We start from the raw sequence: 22,404 nt of genomic DNA, 5'->3' as shown, positions 1-22,404 counted from the left end.
GACAGCTGATTATAAACTTTTTTTATTTGATTTGATACAACAACTTCCGGCGCAGTACGATTTTGAAATTTGCCCATCGAATTTACAAAAACAAAGTACATGGAATTTTTATTTATGTTTGTAGGTATGTCACCATGCTGCCACCTTGTGTCGTTCCGCCATGCTTGTAAGCGACCATATATGTATACGATAAGCGATAGCACAATGGCTACTTCGTGAAAATCAACGACAGCTCTTTTAGTTTGATTTCGATGGTCGTACGGTAAGGAAGTGTTGCACGCGCGCTTAAAACAGAGTACCAAAGAGTGCGTGTGACACGTGTTCACCGTTCAAGCATTGAAATCAAACTAAATAAATAATTTATTTTGCTTTCGTGCTCGCTACGCGTTCGTGTTTACTAACACATTCTCAATTTGGTAACCGTGTAAATGTAGTGGTGCCCACCGCTGTTTATGATAGAGATCCAATTTTATGTATTTGGCCTGTTGCTAACACCGAACCTTTACGAACCTTTTCGAAACTTTTCGAGCCTTTTCGAACCTTTTTTGACAAATATCCGTTACGGTTTTTTTTGATTTAGTCGCCAAGCCCGCGATAAAATCTATGCAATAGCTTAAAACTTCGTGTTGACTTTTACGACCTGGATGACTTGGTGCTAATTGGGTGTTCGTTGTATTACGCTGCAGAGTACAGCTGGCCCTGGAGGCGGAGGTGTTGGTTTAAAAGTCTTCTAGTAATTCGCTTGACCCTGTACTACTAAAAGATTGTTATTTGGATTCGGACTTGTCGATGCTGTCGTATCAGCAAGATTCGTTAAAAGTTCCTTAAATGTCCTTTTTGGTCCGCAGGAAATTGCAAAAAAAACGGAAGATTCCAAACTGTTCGATACTGGTTAAAAGCTTCGCCACAATTAAAGGGCGTAAAATTATTCACAACACTTATTTTACCAATGTGCTGACCGGGTAGTTGGTCGATAAGAATGTGGGACTCAGTTAAACGGCAAGCAGTGTGCAATTAATAGGTTTTTCACTGCCGTCGGCTTTAAATGTCGCTTCTTTTCTTTATTTGTTTCGGTGAATGTAGCTTTTCTAATATTTCTTCATTTGCGTTGTCGTGAAGCAAAAAGGAAATATGGATGTCTTCTATATTTCTAGCTTCACAAAACTTTTCCACCTTTCTCGTTTTTAAGCCCGGAAACGCATCCAATTTTTCCGCTAGTGATCGCCGGTCTGTCTTTTTCTTGTTTTTCGATATCTTTTTATCGCAACTTTCGCCACATCGCTAGGTCTGTTCGCGTGAACACGCTCCCAAGTGGATCGTAGCCGTAGACCGTAGCAGCAGACCGTAACAAACCTGCTTCGCTTTGAAGACCTGACGATGAAGCGAACAGGAAACCGGATCATCTGTGGGAAGCCACTGCCAGGGACCTCCGATGTCAATCAACGTGGGACTCACCCCTGAGATAAGTGTCTCAAAGTCCTACTACGAAGCTAGCCGGGCAACATGGGTCCATCAAAAAAAAAATTCAGTCAAGTTGGGAATTATTTCTGTTTCCTAGTTTAAAAGGGCTTTGCGGCAATTAGACATTTGTTATGGAGAACTCGTCAAAACTCCGAAAGATGATTTCTAGTGGGTATCGCTCCCACAGGAATGCAAAATCAAAAAAAAAGGTGTAGACATTTTGATCTGGAGAACTCGTCAAAACTCCGAAAGGCTAGTCCGACCTAAGTGTGGACTGCCAGGGTGTTCACGGTCCTCGGTGAGTGCGAGCGTGAACATCCTATGAGGTCAGTGCTCGGGGAGAATACTGGGCCAAAACGTCCAGACAAAAAAAAAAGTCCGATTGGTAGATATAAAAAAAAAGATCATTAGCAAAAGAAACGCCCTTGTTGGTTCATTGCGGACGAATGTCCGAAGCATGGAAGCGACCTACCAATTTCCCGTTTAGGTCCTCGAGATCATACAATACACTGCCTATTTTTCCGAGCACACGACACTTAAGGTATTTCGGCAGGAATTTGGCGTTAATACCCTGTTTAAAGTTACTTAAGGCAAAGTTTCTTCGGAAAACTTCCTGACCTTCCTTGTAGTTGACTTGCCTAGAGCGCTTGTTACAGGTGGTTACTCCCCTATCCTTAGCCTGATCTAAATTTTTACGGATTTGCTCACGAATATTAGTCAACTTGTCAGTTCTGCTTACTATCGTAACTTGGTCTTCCCGAAGGCTGCCGAGCTTCGCTAAAATTTTGTACGTTGCGGCATGTTGGACCATATTTTGCCCGTATAATGCAAAGCAGGCATGCTTAACGAACGAAACGATATCATTTCGTTACGATAATCAACGTTAATAATTTTTTTTTTTTTTTTTCGTTTCGTTTATTAACGTTAAGAACGCCAAATTAACGTTAATTTGACGATCTTAACGTTAATAAACGAAACGAAGTGACTTCGTTTCGTTTATTAACGTTGATTATCGTAACGAAATGATATCGTTTCGTTCGTTAAGCATGCCTGATGCAAAGTATGGAGAACACTGAATCGCCGTATGAAAATCACTTCTCAAAACTGATAAAATTTCGGGTATATGCTTATCCCAATCGGTGTGGTCAGGCTTATCCTTCAGGAAAATCCTAATCTTAGAAACAATTTCTCTATTGACGCGTTCGGATGCGTTCGCTTGGGGAGAATATAGCCCCGTCCTCACGTGCGTCACCCCGTAATTTACTAAAAATTGGTTCATTTCCTTCGAGATAAACTGTTTACCATTGTCACTATGGATAAATTCAGGAACCCCTACAGTCGGAAAAATTTCGGAGGCGAAGTAATTTATAACATTAACAGTGGTGGCTCTTTGCATGGGCTTTAGCCAAACGTATTTTGAAAGATGGTCTAATACTATAAAAAGAAATTGATTACGCCGCTTAGATCTTGGATACGGCCCTAGAAAGTCGCAATATAACCGCTGAAATGGCCTTTCGGATTCAAAGGTACTCCCTATAGGTGGTCTCGACTGCTGATTGGTGGGTTTTACCGTTTTGCAGGTGTCACAACGCTGGACGTAGTCCCTGACGTCCTTAGCCTGCTGCGGCCAGAAGTACTTCTGCCTAACACGTTCTAAGGTTTTCTGCCATCCGCCATGGTAACTCCGGTTAGCGTCATGTACTAATCTCACTGCTTCCTCAGTCAACCCTTTTGGCAACCATAAACGCCACAGCGAGTCTTCTTCCCCTTCCATCCCCTTACGAAACTTAACTCTTTTGAAAATTACACCGTCCACAACTCGTAAATCCGGAAGTGATTCCTCGTTTTCGGTGACGGTCCGAATTAAGTCTAAATATTCGTTGCTGCTAAATTCGGGAGAGACTAAATCTATTTCCCCGGGTGTGTCAAACCGCGAAAGCGCATCGGGAAATAAATTCAGGGTACCTTTCGGATGTTCCATTTGAAAATCATATCTTTGCAGCAAGAGCGACCACCTCGCCAACCTCCCGCTCAAGTCTTTTGGGGTCATCAGCCATTTGAGACTGGAGTGGTCCGTGATAATCCGAAACGGTAATCCTTCGACATAGGGTCGGAAGCGCTTCACGCTGATTATGGCGGCAAGACATTCCAGCTCGGTTACTGTATAATTGCGTTGAGCATTATTCAGCTTTTTCGACACGAACGCGATTGGATGCTCAGCGCCCTCATCATCGACCTGGAACAACACTCCGCCAACACCTATTTTGGAAGCGTCGCATTGTATTACGAATTCTTTGGAAAAGTCTGGTTGGGCCAAGACAGGCGCCGAACTCAAGGCTACTTTTAGTTTTTCGAATGCCTCTATAGCTTCAGGAGTAAGCTTAAACGGGCCTGCTGACTTGCGGAGACAGTCGGTCAAGGGACCTGCCAAGTCAGCAAAATTGGTAATAAACGCTCGGTACCAATTCGCCATGCCCACAAACCTACGCACTTGCCGAGGGGATTTAGGGATCGGGAAGTTTTGCATTGCTTCTATTTTTCCCGGATCCACTTTCAAACACCCGCTGCCTATCAGGTACCCTAAGTAACGAAATTCTTTCCTTATCATCAGACCTGCATCGGTTAAGCACTTTGCCACTTCAGCTAGCAATTTCAGGTGGTCTTCAAAATTTGTGCTACACACCATCAGGTCGTCCAGGTAGACGAAGACATTCTCTCGCAGACGCGAAGGGATTGCCTTGTCCATCAGCCTACTCATAGTCTGCGGTCCATTGCACAGACCAAATGGCATCACCTTGAAGTGGTACAGAGGCCTCCCCGGAACTGCGAATGCTGTTTTTTCCTTGGAGGACTCTGTCAGTTTGATCTGGAAGAACGCGTCCTTCAGATCAATGCCACAAATAAAATGCGTATCTTTCAGTCTGCTCAATAAGCCGTTGATATGAGGCAGGGGGTACGAGTCTTTCTTAGTCACCGCGTTGACCTTCCTGGAATCTATGCACAGCCTAACTTTACCTGGTTTCCGGACCAGTACTACAGGACTACACCACGGGGAGTTCGATTCTTCTATAACTCCTAATTCGAGTAACCTGTCTAGTTCGATAAAAGCTTCGGCTTGCCTCGGTGGCGAAAGAGGGAAATGTTTGCTTTTTATAGGTACAGCATCACCGGTGTCGATGTGATGCTCCACTAATTTGGTTTTCCCTAGGCCTAATTTCTCGTATGAAGGAAACGTCTCGATGACCTTTTGTAATTCTAATTTCCGGTCTGGTGACAATTCATGGAGGTTAAGTTCCTCTTCCTTTTCAAGCCTAATCTCTAAACACTCTACGCTTGGGAATATTTCGGGAGCTAACGCAAATGCTCTCCAAAAATCTATCCCGAAGTATGCTTCTTGGAGCAATGAGGGAACAAGGTAAAAACGAATAACCTTTGTGATATTTTTGAAGGTGACTGGTAGGGATACTGAGCCTAAAATTTTTTGCTTGTTGCCGCCCGCGGTATATACGAACGCGTGTAAGGGCTGATATTCGAAGCCGTTATCCTCTAGGAATTCTACTCCATTTTTCCCTAAGATGGAGACGTTTGCTCCCGAGTCCAACAACCCTACAAGAAAACTATCTTTAATTTTAGCCTTTACTAAAGGCCTTTCGTCCTCTGTAAGCGTTAACGTGGTGGCTTGCAGCAGTCTACGCTCCTGTACTCTCCTGTGGTATCTCTTCCTACACTTCAAAATATTTTCCGATACCGGGTAGTGTTCAAAAATGGTATGTCTTATTTGTTCATACCTATGTTCCCTTTCTTCTAGGTTTGGTGAAAGTTGCGTCTGGCAAGCGACATCCCTATGCCGGCGTCGCAGAACTTTAGTCGGCTCGCCCATCGCGGATGAAGACGTTTGACTCTCGGCTTCAGAACTATTCGAACTGTCCGTACTGTCAGGGTAAGTTATTATCACTTTTGAGGGCTCTTCTGCCAGGGTACTACTGCACCTCGGAAGCGTATCACCTCCATGCAGAGATTCACCCTCTGGTTCAGCGCACGGGACGACGCCTCGAGCACTGGCTGATGTGGGAGCTATGAAGCCGAACGAGGTTCCCCCGCCTTCTCGCTCGGGTACTGGTTTCCCTGTCTGCGATGGTCCCTAGGGCATTTCGGGGTAAATACACCCTTATACCCGCATCTAAAGCAAAATGGATTCCTAATGGGTTCCTCGCAGTATATGTATGAGTGGCGCATTGCCTGGCAATTCCAGCATTGGATTCCGGAATAGTCCGGTCGCCTGCTGCGTCGATATTCCAGCGCCTCTATCTGCGGATCCATCTCGCCGTCTTCGCTTTCCATCCTCATGTCCGGGGTTGCCACGCGTGCTTCGCTTACATGCCGTCCTGGGTAAGTGGCTCCCAGCAGCTTGCTTTCTTTCAGCACTTGTTCACCTCTGCGTGCTACATCGCGTAGATCATGAAGGTTCCTTACATCTGCGTTGAAAAGCATCCGCTTAAGGCTACTGTTGACGTTTCTTTTTATTATGTCAATCAGTAGAAGCTCCGACATTGGCTCTCTTAAGCTCCCGTTCAAGGATATTATGTCCGTGTGAAACACGTCATAACACTCACTTGCTTTTTGCTTCCGCATGGAGATCTCCATCATGATCTCGTGGTCAGTTTTCAAAGTGCCAAACTCTCTTTTCAATGAGTAGCACAAAAAGGCATAAGTCGCGTTTGGGTTTTGTTTCGTGAAAAGCCAGTACCATTCTTCGGCCCGCCCGGAAAGAAACAGGTGGAAACTAGCCATTACTTGTTCGTCCGTGCATTGTGTGCGCTCACACAAGGTGTTCAGTTTAAAAAGGAAATCGGCCACGCTCCCAGTGCCGTCGAACGAGATTTTCCACTCCTGCGGCTTCACTACTATGTTGCTCGGAGCAGGGTATATTGGCGGTACTACCGTTGGAAATGGGTTACGGTCCATCCTACTTGCGTTCCTGTTTTGCTGATTTGATTGCTGCGCGGATTCGAGAGCGGCGTTGAGCTGGTCCATATTGGTTCTAATTGCCCCTATCTCTCTCCGCATTTCCTCCTGCGAAGCCTGGAACAGCTGGTGTAGCACGTCCACCCACGAGCCTCCACGAGTGGCTTCTCCCTGCATTCCTAGGGTATCCGTCCGATAACTTGTAGCGTTCCCAAAATTTCCCGTCTCCTGATTTGGTGGTAAAGCACCAGCTCCTTCGGGTGCATAGATCGATGCATTGGTTATTAGCCCCGAGATATCATGCGCGTTTAATACGGGCGCGTTCAATTGACTGTTGCTTCCCGGTCTGTTCAATTTTTCGCGAGGGTCAGTCAGGTCCGGGCCCATATTCGGCCCCGCGGGATCTACATAGGGTCCACCTACTGGGGTGTGCACCACCAAGGGACGCCTTGCCTTGGGGAAAGCCCCCTATTACTACCGCCCCGGTTCTGGCTCCCACGGAAGCTTCCCGCACTCCCAAACGGAGTAGTTCGGCCCGGTTGGCCGTACGACTGCTCGCGTGACATAATAATTAAAAAAAATTTTATTTGTTAGGTCGTAGTTTGTTAAATCCTAGTATTCGGAAAAAGGCTTTTATTTACTGCTAAACGTAAGGCCGTTAGGGGTTAGGTAAAAGGTCTGAAGTCACCCCCTTCCACCCTATATTTTAGGCGAGGATTTGTCAAAAAAAAATGTGTATATATATACATAGGCGAGAAAAAAAATTTTGTGCGGAAGAAAAAATCGCGCGAACACGTATTATTGTCCTTTGTTCGACTATCGTATCGACAAAGAAATTCAAAGCTGGAAAAAAAGTAATTAGTAAAATCTACAATATAAGTGGTGATGGGAATGCTGACATCCCATCATTAGAAGGCAGCAGGGTTACAGAAAAAAAAAAACACAGATACATTCATACATGTCCCTAGTGCTCCCAACCGCTATGCGAGGGGGTCTTAAGGCCCCCCTCCGAGACTGGTTGGGGCCACTAGGGTCCGCTCCAGGCACACACGGGTCGGTCTCAACACGCCCAGCCGCAACGCAGGGGCAGTCTCCAGGGGCTCGCCCTTGGGACTGGTTGGGGGTGTTGGGGCCTCCCGTCCATTCTCTCTGGGCACCCCTCCTGCCTCCACCGCAATGGGTGGAGCGGTTTCGAAACCGCTCCCCCAGTCTGGTGGGACAGGAAGGAGTGCCACTCTGAATCCCAGCTCAACCCGTCACAGTTCAGGTGGTATTCGAAACTGCCACCTGGGACGTAGGATGAGCTGGGGTTCTTTCACCACATACACACACACACTCACTCTAACAACACAAAATTCGGCTAAAGAAAACTATGAAATAAAAAAAAAAAATCCCAATTTAGCGGACAAAATATTTCCAAAGCCGACTACGGACAACATTCCGGCAAACTAAAATCCCCAATTACAAAAAAAAATAAAGTGCGTGCAGCACTGCCTCACTGGGTGAAAAAAATAAAAAAAAATCCGGATAACTGACGTTAAGTCCGTGGCTCCTTCGGCCACCGCCCCCGATGACCAGCCCGGACAACCTGATCCGTCCAACCATTCCACCGCAACGTAGGTGGCAGCTTCTGTGGCTGCTCACTCGGACTGGTGGGATGGTCAACTTCACAGGTTGACCCGACTGACCCTCGCGGCCAGCGCCTCAGGCGCCACGTTGGGCGCCATCTGTTATGGAATCGCATTTACAGTGGAAGTAGTAAGGAAGGCGGTCGGCATGATGTGGTGTTGCACAGTGGCTAGTCATTGTCGGCTGGGGCGGGTCCTTGCCAACCTTACTGTTCCTGCGCCATAAACAGAAAAAAAGTTCCTATCATGCCTATCAAAACTGAAAGCTGTCAAAATCAAAAACCCTGACAGAAGCGCAGAGACCGACTCAAAACGCTTATAAATTCAAACTAAAACAACATCCGGCCGAACAGGATGTCACGGACAGACCGTTGGCATTCAAAATCTAAATTCAAAAAATTCAAAAAAAAAAAAAAACTGACGCAAAAAAAAAATTACCGAACCGGACATGACCGGTTACTACTCTGAAAACAAAATTCAAAAAAACTGCTGAAAATAAAATAAAAGAACCAAAAGTAAAATAACCAAAAAGGGACGAATATATAGAGGGGCGCCGCGGGTGTTGTTGCGACGCCTGGTGCTTAGTCCCACCCTCAAAAAACCATGGCCACCGACGCACCTAAAATTTCGGTGGCCCCTTACCTGATCACCCTACGTGCCTTCTAAATGAATGGTGACGCCAGGATTCCCATATTGTTAACAAATTTATTCAATATTCATTATTGCTAATATAGCTTTTCGTTTTCTTTTCTTACTGCAAGGTTTCTGAATATATTTATGCTTATAAATAATTTTATAATAAAATCGCTGGTTCGAATCGAGCTCAAGACCTAACAATAATTTTTTATTAGTAAGGGTCGTAGGCTAGTTAGACCTAATTATGTTTGGTGCAAATAAACGCTTTATTTCACCTTCTTGCCCAACGTTTCGCTGAATATTCCAGCATCATCAGGGGCTACACTATTTATTTTTCATAAAAGATAACAAACATTATTGTATATGTATAAACATTCATAACATTTAACATGTAGAATTATAATTGAAAAAATTTTTAAATTAGAATAGAAGAAAGAAAAAATTTTTGACAACTGCCAAAGCTCGTTGTATAGATCCATTTCGGGAACTGCTAAATTCCTTCATCGGCAACGTAGGCCTTGAGCTCGATTCGAACCAGCGATCTTAAAATCAGTAGGCCGATATAACAACAAAAATTGTTAATACATCCCAGAGCACGGGGAAAAAAGTGTCAATAAAATATGACACTATGGCAGCATTGCCAACAAACAAGTCCAATTTTCACAGCCATTCTGCAACAGATGTCGCAGTGTTGTGAATATCAATTGGCATGAAACAGAATAGAAGTAGGATTAATGAAGACAAACAAAAAACCGCTGTGATGGCTGAATGGTTATAGCAGCGGCGCCTAAACGTTGCCGATGAAGGAATTTAGCAGTTCCCGAAATGGATCTATACAACGAGCTTTGGCAGTTGTCAAAAATTTTTTCTTTCTTCTATTCTAATTTAAAAATTTTTTCAATTAAGAAAAAATTTATCATAACAATAATAATGATAAAAAATTATTGTTAGGCCTTGAGCTCGATTCGAACCAGCGATCTTAAAATCAGTAGGCCGATATAACAACAAAAATTGTTAATACATCCCAGAGCACGGGGAAAAAAGTGTCAATAAAATATGACACTATGGCAGCATTGCCAACAAACAAGTCCAATTTTCACAGCCATTCTGCAACAGATGTCGCAGTGTTGTGAATATCAATTGGCATGAAACAGAATAGAAGTAGGATTAATGAAGACAAACAAAAAACCGCTGTGATGGCTGAATGGTTATAGCAGCGGCGCCTAAACGTTGCCGATGAAGGAATTTAGCAGTTCCCGAAATGGATCTATACAACGAGCTTTGGCAGTTGTCAAAAATTTTTTCTTTCTTCTATTCTAATTTAAAAATTTTTTCAATTAAGAAAAAATTTATCATAACAATAATAATGATAAAAAATTATTGTTAGGCCTTGAGCTCGATTCGAACCAGCGATCTTAAAATCAGTAGGCCGATATAACAACAAAAATTTTATAATAAAAATATAGCAATCGAAAATGCGTGCCTAATTGAAGAGGAACTCTATTCCTTTTTGTAAGTTTTTAGAAAAATTTATTGTGAGCCGCGTTTTGCGACGGTTCATTGAAAGTAATAATAATTGGTTTGTTTTATAATCTACTATACTATATTTGTAATAAAAAAATATTTTTTTTTTGTAGATATTTGGTTAAATGCCCTTTTCTCTTTTTTTTTTTGTTTTTACAAACCTATCTTAGGGCTGTACAGTTTGTATACAACTTCTGATAATTGGGGCCCCTTACAAAATTAATAGGTTGTTGTATTAGACTTACTTTGAGTTTAACAGAAAATCAATTTGGTATTACACATAGTATAATGACACTAATATGTACTCTGCACTAAGAAATTTTTTAAAAACGCAACTAGGACTAAACTTGGGGTAAATCCTACCCCTCAAAAAAATATTGTTTTACAGGTTCAGGTAAAACATGAAACTTTTAAACTTATAGTACAATTAATGAAATCGTTTTACTTGTTCAAGTGAAACGTAAACTGTTTTACAAGTAACAGTCAGGGTTGGTATTGTTTCGGGCTTAGTTCAACTTAGTCAACAAAAAAAAATGTATACAAAAGAAGTTTTTGTTTTGATAATGCAAGCTAATCCGCATTACTTGTTATTTGCGTCTCTTAATATAGATTTAATGCATTTTAGCTGATAATGCAACTGAACTTGAATTACCAATAAAACTTTATTCCTTACCGAAACAATATCAACACTTTTGCTCATTGCAAAATCATATTCGCAACGATTGCATCAATTAAAAAAAATGTAATGGTAAAATTCTACCGTAACGCAAAGCAAGTTTTAATACCTGAAACACTTTTTTTTTGTTTCACAGGCAGTATAAATTGCACACCTATGACCATTAAAATATGCTTTGTTTTTTTGTTGGGTAAAAATTTTTTTTTTGTATGCAACAATTTTGAACGTACAACAAGAATTGCTTTTTTTTCTAAACTTTTCATTTCCTTTGGTCATTGTGCATATTGCATTCGTATTCACATTCGCTTTAATTCTACACTAGGGTGATAGCCTTAAACTTGAGTATGTTGGTATATTGACATTATATAATGTTGCGGAGTCAAAAATATAATTTTAAAAGACAAGGTTAAGGCTACAAATACATAATTTTAGTTCAGTATTGGAACGAACTCACCGCTTAACCGCTGATGTTCGTTATCGCAATTGGACTGGCCGCAGGCCTATATTCGCTGCCCTGTGATTGTCATTGTAGCTGGTTTATTGTAGCCCATCTGGTCGTAGCTGATAAGGGTTGTGCTAGTATTGTTATAGCCGGTATGAACGCAGCTTATAAGGATGCTCTAGTAGTATTGGAGTCGGTGGTACCGCCTGGTGGTTCGAGGTGATCGAGTGAACCTGGTGACAATAAAAACTTCGTGTTGACTTTTACGACCTGGATGACTTGGTGCTAATTGGGTGTTCGTTGTATTACGCTGCAGCGTACTGCTGGCCCTGGAGGCGGAGGTGTTGGTTTAAAAGTCTTCTAGTAATTCGCTTGACCCTGTACTACTAAAAGGTTGTTATTTGGATTCGGACTTGTCGATGCTGTCGTATCAGCAAGATTCGTTAAATGTTCCTTAAATGTCCTTTTTGGTCCGCAGGAAATTGCAAAAAAAAGGAAGATTCCAAACTGTTCGATACTGGTTAAAAGCTTCGCCACAATTAAAGGGCGTAAAATTATTCACAACACTTATTTTACCAATGTGCTGACCGGGTAGTTGGTCGATAAGAATGTGGGACTCAGTTAAACGGCAAGCAGTGTGCAATTAATAGGTTTTTCACTGCCGTCGGCTTTAAATGTCGCTTCTTTTCTTTATTTGTTTCGCTGAATGTAGCTTTTCTAATATTTCTTCGTTTGCGTTGTCGTGAAGCAAAAAGGAAATATGGATGTCTTTTATATTTCTAGCTTCACAAAACTTTTCCACCTTTCTCGTTTTTAAGCCCGGAAACGCATCCAATTTTTTCGCTAGTGATCGCCGGTCTGTCTTTTTCTTGTTTTTCGATATCTTTTTATCGCAACTTTCGCCACATCGCTAGGTGTGTTCGCGTGAACATGCTCCCAAGTGGATCGTAGCCGTAGACCGTAGCAGCAGACCGTAACAAAGTGCAGAATCGAAAAATACCTTTCATCTGATGAATATATATCTTTAACTTATCTAATTTTATATGCCAAAAATTTTAAAAAGCTCTATTATATTATAGATATTACCTTATAACTCTTATGTTTATTGTTATGTTATCCGATCCAACACCGGCTGCGCCATGCACAGTAATTCTGCGTAGAACACCTTTATGCATAAGCGGCCTTCGGCTGCGCTTATCCGCTATGTGTCGCTCGATTGCCGCAATCGAGCGACACATTGCGGCAAAAGTTTGTGTTTATTTTTGCTTGCAAAATGGACGACACAGTTTTTGAAACTGTAATTATTTCGTTCTTGTGCGAAGAAGAGGAAAGTAAAAGAAAAAGGTCGTGGCTATAGGTCCAAGACATCTCATCCTCAAGATATGAGGAAGGAGAGTTCCACACTCTTTTGCCCAGATTGAAAAAAGATGGTGCAAAATTCTTTGCATGTATTCTTATGAAGCAATTCACACCTAGCGGCAGTAGCACTGCGCGACACTTCCCAACGCGGCTTTTTTGCCTAGTTGATCAAATTTGCCGCGCTGAGCCGGGTCGCGCAGTGCTCCTGAAACTAGGTGTGAATTGCCTCATAAGCATACGTGCAAAGAATATTTTGTAGTGCAGTGCAGTGCTGCGTAGTGCAGCCTAATGTGGCCTTACCTTTATAGTAATGTGCGTTGATCGACTACATTCGTTATTTCATAGAAGAAAATCGATGGCTTTCTTTCATCCCTTTCTAGCGAACAAATCAAAATGAAAATTGAATAAAAATGGCCTGTGCTGATTCAGATGACCAAGATTGGTTTGATAAAGATGAAAATGAAATATTACAAAACTTTCGAGCAAAAGCAAGTGAAACTGAAAGCGTAAACCATGCAGTTGAGTATATTCATGGACCATCGGCAGCAGGTGGGTAGATACTTACAATGTAGAGTGTATCACACTTATTGAGCCCAAAATGTGTAAGTGTACATGTTGGATAAATTAATGGTGATTTCTTTTCTACGCGAAAACATAGTGTACAAGTACAAGTGTGTTGACTTCTTTCCGACAGGCACTCGCTTAAAGCCCCGACACATAAGCACTTTTTCATACAGATGAGTTTAACACAAGCTTATGCATTATGCGTAGATTGCACTTATTTTTATGGAGAACGGTAGAATCATAGTAAATTTTACCAAGTAGCGCAACTAACAGCTGATCGGTGAAATTCGCACATTCACACGGACAGTTCTCGACTCAGTTTAAAAAAAAAACTTTAGATTATTTAGCTTAAATTTTAAAGTGAGATAATCCTTACCAATTGATATATACATAGAATATATAACGCGTTTTTGTTGTTATTAAAAGGATCTTTGGTAATAGTCTAGTTGAGGGGTCGACTGCTAATACGCTACCAAAAATATCGAGAGAGGTGTCAAACGACGCGTCTTGACATCAGTATTAATAATCCGAAGGCGGAAAATAAAAATTTTAACGCGTTCAAAAGATATTAACGAAAAACCGAAAAAAGACCCGCGGGTACCTCCGAAACCGGGGGTCGGATCCATAGTATTTTTGCGCAGAACACCTTTCTGCGTTGGCGGCCTTCGGCCGCGCTTATAAAAAATAACCCTGGGCTACGCCATGCCAAGTCCGGGTGTGTGGTATAACCGTGGCTACCGCCACGGTGATGCACAATTTTTTTTGTGGGTATGAACACAACAACAACCACAGGGAAATCGCCAACTTCAACTGCAAATATCTCCGGACAGGGATAAAATTTTTCTTTTCCGCCTTCGGATTCTTGTTCTCGAGATTAATACGCGTCTTTTGACACCACACTCGGTATTTTTGGTAGCGTATTAGCAGTCGACCCCTCAACTAGACTATTACCGGATCTTTTTATTTATATTAAAGTTTTTATCATTTATTTTTGAACTTTATTTTAACAATTTCATGCGATTTTAAAGCATTTTCGTGCATATGGTAATAGTCTAGTTGAGGGGTCGACTGCTAATACGCTACCAAAAATATCGAGAGAGGTGTCAAACGACGCGTCTTGACATCAGTATTAATAACCCGAAGGCGGAAAATAAAAATTTTAACGCGTTCAAAAGATATTAACGAAAAACCGAAAAAAGACCCGCGGGTACCTCCGAAACCGGGGGTCGGATCCATAGTATTTTTGCGCAGAACACCTTTCTGCGTTGGCGGCCTTCGGCCGCGCTTATAAAAAATAACCCTGGGCTACGCCATGCCAAGTCCGGGTGTGTGGTATAACCGTGGCTACCGCCACGGTGATGCACAATTTTTTTTGGGGGTACAAACACAACAACAACCACATGGAAATCGCCAAATTCAACTGCAAATATCTCCAGACAGAGATAAAATTTTTCTTTTCCGCCTTCGGATTATTGTTCTCGAGATTAATATGCGTCTTTTGACAGCTCTCTCGATATTTTTGGTAGCGTATTAGCAGTCGACCCCTCAACTAGACTATTACCGTGCATATAAATACAACCATGTGCATATACGTTTTGACATTACATTTCATACACGTTCGTATTTGCCATTCTCATTGTTTCTAAATTCGTAAACAATGACTGCGGATATTCTGTGTAATTTTTTGAAAAAATTTATTATTTTTGTAAAATTTTATACTTAATCTGTGGTATTGTGGTGGTCAAAAAGCTTTTATGCAAAAATACTTAGCCTCACAACGCTACAATGTTTTTCGTAATATCGAAGTACTTATATGTATATGTATTTGATATGGAAGCTTGCATTTGAGAACACGGTTGCCACTTAAGTCCATTCCTTTCAACCCCTATATGGTCCACTGGTCGATTTTTCTCAATTTTGGTTCTTTTTCGGCACGGTTTTGGTACTTTTATTTCTTTTTCACTGAAACAAAAATTCAAAACTGCTAAAAAATTGCCGCAAATCTATTACCCACATATAATTTTCAATTTACTCCAATGGAATTCTTACCACGAAAATTGCTCTATCAATAAAATGTAGCAGAACAATGACATTTCACTTGGGAGATAATTTAGGCGAGGCATTAAAAATGAAGTGTTGAATGTTCCGACAAACACATTGTCATTAATTTTTGATGAAACAATGCACTTATCAGAAAAAGACTTGTTTTAGTGTTTAGATATTTCGATCGGTATTCAATTATTATACAGTTGAAACTTTTAAGACGCTTGATTTTTAGTCTGAGTTCAAAACTCACACTTACTGAATCTAAGCTCTGGTATCAAGTTTAAACTGTTAGGGAAAAAGTAAGCATCTATAAAAATAACATTAGCACAATTGCTTAGTTTCATTTACTGTTTACTGAGTTTGCCACAACGCAAATTTTTTTAACCGTTACTTACTTAAACCTAACTGCGCTATACATTTTATTTCATTGTAATCTAGCAAAATTAGGTTCACAACGTTAGATTGGTGAAAGCCATAGTCCTATCCTAAAAATTTGAAAATGTGATACCTAAATGTACACTTTATTTTTGTTTGTGCAGTTTGAACTAAAGCCAAGTGTCTCCTTTTTAAAATTTTATATAGGACACCCCTGAAACATCCTACAATTTTCGCTTTTTACAACAAATATGATACTCTAGTAACTTGCCGAATTGTTTGTATACCAATAAAATAAAACTAAAATTTGATCTTTTTTTTGAGGTCCCAAATGACAACATGGTGTGTCAACCGTGTTTGAGAATGCACGTGATAAGGTTGCATTTTTCCGAACTTAATATTTTTTTTTTTAATGAAATAGTAGTATGCAAGCGACTGCCATAGTAGTAGACATGTACATGAATATAATTAACAAAGTTTAAAGCTAAAAAAAATATCTGTGAAATATAATCTAAGAGAAGATGGGCACGGGGCGTAGCTTCATAGACGCGTATTAGGCACAGCATAAGCAATCTTGAGGTGTGGAGAGATCTTAGCTGCATGCCATATTTTGCAGGCGTCTGCGAAGGTACGACTCTTGTGTATCTTGCCTAAGTTCAACTTTTTAGGAGATCTAACATTTTTAATTAATATTGATAAATAACACCTAAAGCAAATACGCTTAAGGTGACTTTTGCGTCGTTTTGGCGCTTGCGTTGCGTCTACATCTGACTTTGAACACACGTGCTTTAATTGCTTCAATCCATAAGCAACGCAACGCCAACGTCAAAACAACAAACAAATAATTAAGAACTTACGTTCTTCTTAAAGTTTCTTGCATTTTAGAAAAAAAAAAAACCAATTTTCTATCGCCGTTCAACTAAATAAAAAACATAATTTTTTATTCATGTCGATTTCGGGATCGATCAGGAGAGACGGTGGAACATATCCTCCTGGAAGGCGACGCAATCTGATGAGGGCACAATAGATCAACGGTCGCAGTGCAATCCCCAATAAATTTTCTATCTATCTTCATGTTATAAAAATAGTTGTATTTCATTTTTCCTCATGTGGCAGGGGAACTTTTAACGTCCGTTATTTTAAAGTAACCCTTATTTGACGAATCACTGAACGATTTCTTTCAAATAAAGTGTTTGTTAGCGTTCACCGAAGATGGTGAAAACGGCCCCTGGAATTGTTAGCTTATATAGCCTAGGAAAGTTATGCATAAGCAAAATTTAGTCAGCACAAAACGAACAGTTAGAGAAAATTTAAAATATAATGCATATGTATAAAATGCATGTAATTTATGAAATCATTTTTATTATATAAAATTAGTTTGACATATCAGATTTGTCAATATTATTTTAGTCCTGCTACTTTTAACACATTTATAATATTTAAGAAGAACATTTAAGAAGTAAGAAACATGATTAATGCTTACATTAATACGTGTTTTATTTATTTTCATTGAGGAATAAGTTTGTAAAAATAAAAAGCACATTTTTATAAAGTGCATGTGAAGCTCCATAGATAAAATGAGTAATAGAAGGAACATTGGTTTTTATATTACATTTTTAAAATGAAAATCTCCTGCTAAAAAGTAATAGAATGAACATTGGTTTGTACATTACATTTTTAAATTAAAATCTCCTGCTAAAAAAGGAGCAAAACCTAACTACATTTTTTATTTTCGTACTTAACTACACTCCCTTTTGTGATTCAGGATTTCGGGCAAATTTTGAAAAAACTCCGAACATCAATTCCTTCATTATATGACATTCGACTGCCTAATCCACTGCCTTCCACTCTATTCGCAACATAAGCTCAATTTAAGCTGCCAAACTATATAGTAAACAATGGGTAGAATGAGCGACACTGGCGCCATCTGATATTGAAAAGTAGCCATCTCCCAAATTTTGTTACAAGAAAAGCATAAGAAGAAGAATGTGACAATTGTTTTGGTTAAGGGTGTTGACACACTTTGCAAGTGAAATTATGGTAATAGTCTAGTTGAGGGGTCGACTGCTGAAACGCTATCAAAAATATCGAGATGTGTCAAACGACGCGTGTTGACATCAGTATTAATAATCCGAAGGCGGAAAATAAAAATTTTAACGCGTTCAAAAGATATTAACGAAAAACCGAAAAAAGACCCGCGGGTACCTCCGAAACCGGGGGTCGGATCCATAGTATTTTTGCGCAGAATACCTTTCTGCGTTGGCGGCCTTTGGCCGCGATTATCAAAAATAACCCTGGGCTACGCCATGCCAAGTCCGGGTGTGTGGTATAACCGTGGCTACCGCCACGGTGATGCACAATTTTTTTTGGGGGTACAAACAACAACCACATGGAAATCGCCAACTTCAAATGCAAATATCTCCGGACAGATATAAAATTTTTCTCATTGGATTATTGTTCTCGGGATTAACACGCGTCGTTTGACACCTCTCTCGATATTTTTGGTAGCGTATTAGCAGTCGACCCCTCAACTAGACTATTACCAAAACGTAGAGTTTTCCAAATTATTGTGAAAAACTTTTTAATTTGAATTTCTGTACCCAAGTTCACTATATTTGTGTCACACAAGAATCTGGAGGTCAATTCCTTAACTATGAAAAACTGAAAAATGTACATTTATTGAAAACTCATTTGCACACACAATTTACACTTTGAATTTAGTTGTGTTTTTATGCACAAAATTTTGAAACTTAAAACAAAATTTTCATTTGTCAGAAAAAATAAAGAAAAAGCGGCCTAATGTCAAAAAACCCTATCGAAATTCAAACTGGCTTGTTTGTTTTTAATGAACTACGTTGTATTTTTCTTGTATTGCGTTAGTTTTTTTAAATATAGTTCACACACTTACACCAGTACTGAAACCTTATTGGCTTCCTCGACAAAAAATATAAGAGAAAATACAAGAAAAATACATAGAAAATAAAGTAGTGTCGTATAGGAGTTTGATTTGTTTGCACTTACAGCACCATTTTATTTGCAGGGTACTTTCAAAGCTAGAAAAATTAAGGAGGATTTACGCAGACGCTTTGGTTGTGTTGCATTCATTAATTCATCTGTCGGGCGAAGTATCGAAAAATTTACATAAATGCTTTGGTTGCGTACCTACGCTTTGACAACGCCATACGAAAAACAATGAAACGCCGTACGTTATTTTTGGTTTGAAGCGACCAAAGCGTTTATATAATTTTGCCCTTATGCATTTGTGTAAACAGCCTTAGAAGTGAAATTTTTCCTTGTTACACGTGTGGCGCTTTATATTTTGACTCTAATTTAAATAAATTTTGCTTTCCGTATGTTTCCGCATTGTTGCAGGCTACTAGAGTTGGGTCGTTTCGTTCTGACCTTGTTCAATTGACCGGGTCTCTCAACTGAACAAGTGAACTAGATCTTCGATTTCGGTTCTATTTGTTCTTTTAGTTCATTTGTTCTTTTAGTTCGTTTTATCTAATGTTATTCCTTCTCTCATCTCGTTCGCGAACATACATACGTAAATTCAAACACACATACGCAGAAATTCACAGTGAGCACGAATGTCGATGATGCCACTTACACTAAAGATATGTGTGGTCATCTTTGTGTGTGGCACTGCTACAAAAATATATGTATGGACCATTTATGAAAAACATGTTTTGTAAGAAACTAATTATTACATTTATTAAACTTGAAAATTTCATATTTACAATTTGTGTCTGTACTCTTTCAATTTCCTGGATCTTCCGAAATTCGCAACTTTTTTGAAGTTAATTATACATATATATATATTAATTATTTATTCATAACACATTTAAATATACCTACACAAAGCATTCCTGCATACACACCCCAATCTATACTTGTTGGCTTTTTCCGCGGGGGCGAGCAGCAGTGAACAAATTTGCTTGAAAAAAAAGAACAAATGAACAAAAAGAACAACTTGTTCGTTCATCAGAAAAAGAACGGAAGATTCGAATCTCTGAAATGAACGAAAAAGCACAACTCTACAGGCTACAAGTCTTCTAGTATTCTTATTTCCGCGGAAATATATGCAACTATTTCATCTGTAAATACTACAAAGTTTTATTAAACTATCAAATGCAACTCAGCTTGAAGTACTCTTACGTACCAAAAATGCAACTCTAGACCTGAGATTTGCATCAGGTGAGCGAGGCTGTTTGTAGTTTTGACGTTTATTGCTTAGTTGACACACTTGTATAGGTACACTATGCGCGAAAATGTCGCCACCATAGATGAATGGATTTGCAACTCTTTGTTTCGAGAGAGCGCTGTCAAAATGCACATTTTTTATAACATTTATCAATGATGCCACTCCAAACAAAAATGAATAGATCTGAAAATGGGGATGTTTGACATACATTTCGGCGATTATAGTTTCAATCATTTAATAAAATGATAGTCGTAAAATATTTATTTCCTTAAAGTTATTTTACAATAATACGACTAGTTAGAGTTAAATGTAAACAAATCTAAGTAAAATTTACATTTCGATTAAATTAATTAGTCAAATATTGTAACGCATTTAACTCGCAGTGGAAACCATATATGCTTTTGAAATTTCAGTAAATCGGACCTATGACATAATAGTTAACATTATTTGATGGATAGGGCTTATCCTACATGTCTGGCGTTCCAGGTTCTGTGATCAAAATGGACTGGTTGCATCGAGACTTCATATTTTCAAAACCTATTTTTAGTGATAACTTTTGAATGGGAAATAATATTTACCCTCCGCCTTCGAACTAATAATACTTACACTAAAACAAGTATTTTTATCCTTTTTCCCATAATTTTTGAACGCTATTCTACAGTTGTAGGTCAAACTAAAGTTTACCAAAATTTTGTGGCACGTTTTTCGTTTTGGCTGGCACATTTTTTGTTCTGGCAGCCGCTTCAGCTGGCGCGAGGGATTTATCTGTGATTATTGCCAGCAACAACTAGAAGATAAATCCCTCGTGAGAGCGAAAATATGAGAGCGTAAGCAAAAGATTCGTATCAATATAATCTATGGTCGCCACTTTCAGCGGCAAACATTTCTCGGTAATAGTCTAGTTGAGGTGTCGACTGCTAATACGCTACCAAAACTATCGAGAGAGTTGTCAAAAGACGCGCATTAATCTCGAGAACGATAATCGGTAATTGTGCAGTTTAGGGGTCCCACGGGGAATATTTTGAATAAGGTGCCACGATTTTCCAACTTTTTTTTTTCGAGGCGTGGCGGGGGTCCTAAAAATCACAAAATTATCCGCAACTCTAGGAAACTCTTAGTTTATGAAATATAAGCTTTTTAATTTCCAAATTTAGTAAAATTTCAACTTAAATCCTGCACTTAAAATTCGGGTCGCACATGTCGATAGCGGTATCAAAAGACGCGTATTTGCGTCAAGATTCAGAATCCGAAAGCAGAAACTATATTTTTTTTTATCTCGGTTAAAAGTTATTCGCGGAAAACCCTTCGGTACCATTGTCGCTTTTTTCGTTGTTGCAATTAACAAACGAAAACATATGAAGGTGGTAGTGATGGACGATATGGCTATTTTGAGCTATCAGTGAAAATAGATATGGCTATTTTTGAATCACGGCTATTTTTTATAGCTATAGCGATTCTATACAGAAGATATGATGGGCGATACAGCGATTTTGAGCTATCAGTGAATATAGATATGGCTATTTTTTACAGCTATGGCGATCGCTTTCATATATCTTTGATAAGCGAATCTGCAATTGTTTGTATACTTGGATATAAAAAATTAATGTTTAAGTTTGTTTACCGGAGTAGATTGAATGTTATACATTACTTTAATTTAGTATACAGAATATATGAACCAAAATAGGAATAGAAAGACAAAAATATGTAAGTTTTATTGTAAACTGATGTAATGTGAAATTCTAATTTTCTGAGATGTTATGATATATATTATTAACTGGCTTACGATAATATGTTCAGTCTCGTATTACACTCAGTGAGATGAAACTAGCTGAAATAGATGTCTATGCATCTTTGTTTTAAAAATTTTGCTAATTGAAAATGCTTTGATTTTTAGATGTAACACCATAAAAACATGATTTATTTACTATATTATACTACACCAATGTATTCAGAAATACTCCGTATGAATTTATTCTGAAAGTTGTATTTGGCTGCATAATATTTGTATTTGTATTTATTAGGCAATTCATAGTATAGTAAAGTGAATAAATTTTTAATGAAAAATACAGAGCAAAATATAGCAAATTCTTCAAACTATTATACAATATTCTTTAGCAGAAAATTAGCCACCCACTTCAGTGCCCTACAAATTAGCCAGAGAATTCAACCATATACAAACCATATGACAAAGCTTGAATTGCATTCTCCCAAAAAACTTAAATTTTGAGTTAATCTGTTTACAATAAGACGAGTGATATATGTTTCTATAATTCTTTTATTTTTCCATCAAAACCACAAATTTTATATTATATATATAGGCTACAGCCTAGAAGTATTAACTTATGAATAACACACGCATTAGTTTCATGTCCGAATCAGTTTTAACAAGCGTAAAATATGCTATTGTTTTTTTGTTTAGGCCAACGTCCCATCTTATTTCTATACCCTCCTGTGTTTGCGATTCTTTTAAATTTTTATCGTATTCTGTTTCTAGGGGCACAAGTGGACCAAAAACTCTCGTATT

The 22,404-nt window shown here is 39.2% G+C and overlaps 1 protein-coding gene across 2 annotated transcripts in view; it reads left to right on the top strand.

Moving 5' to 3' along the window:
• Positions 1-13,075: 13,075 nt before the first annotated feature.
• The window catches only part of LOC137237513 (NFX1-type zinc finger-containing protein 1-like), a 101,238-nt gene continuing 91,909 nt past the window's right edge, over positions 13,076-22,404 (top strand). For both annotated transcript variants that reach the window (XM_067761221.1, XM_067761220.1), the window contains exon 1: positions 13,076-13,240. In XM_067761221.1, the coding sequence (XP_067617322.1) occupies positions 13,102-13,240 (139 nt within the window). In that variant the 5' untranslated portion in view covers positions 13,076-13,101. The remainder of the gene's footprint in view (positions 13,241-22,404) is intronic.

Source organism: Eurosta solidaginis, chromosome 1, assembly GCF_040869045.1.
Source record: "Eurosta solidaginis isolate ZX-2024a chromosome 1, ASM4086904v1, whole genome shotgun sequence".
NCBI lineage: Eukaryota > Metazoa > Arthropoda > Insecta > Diptera > Tephritidae > Eurosta > Eurosta solidaginis.
Note: the sequence above shows the minus strand (reverse complement) of the source record. Positions and strands in the feature narration are given on the sequence as shown.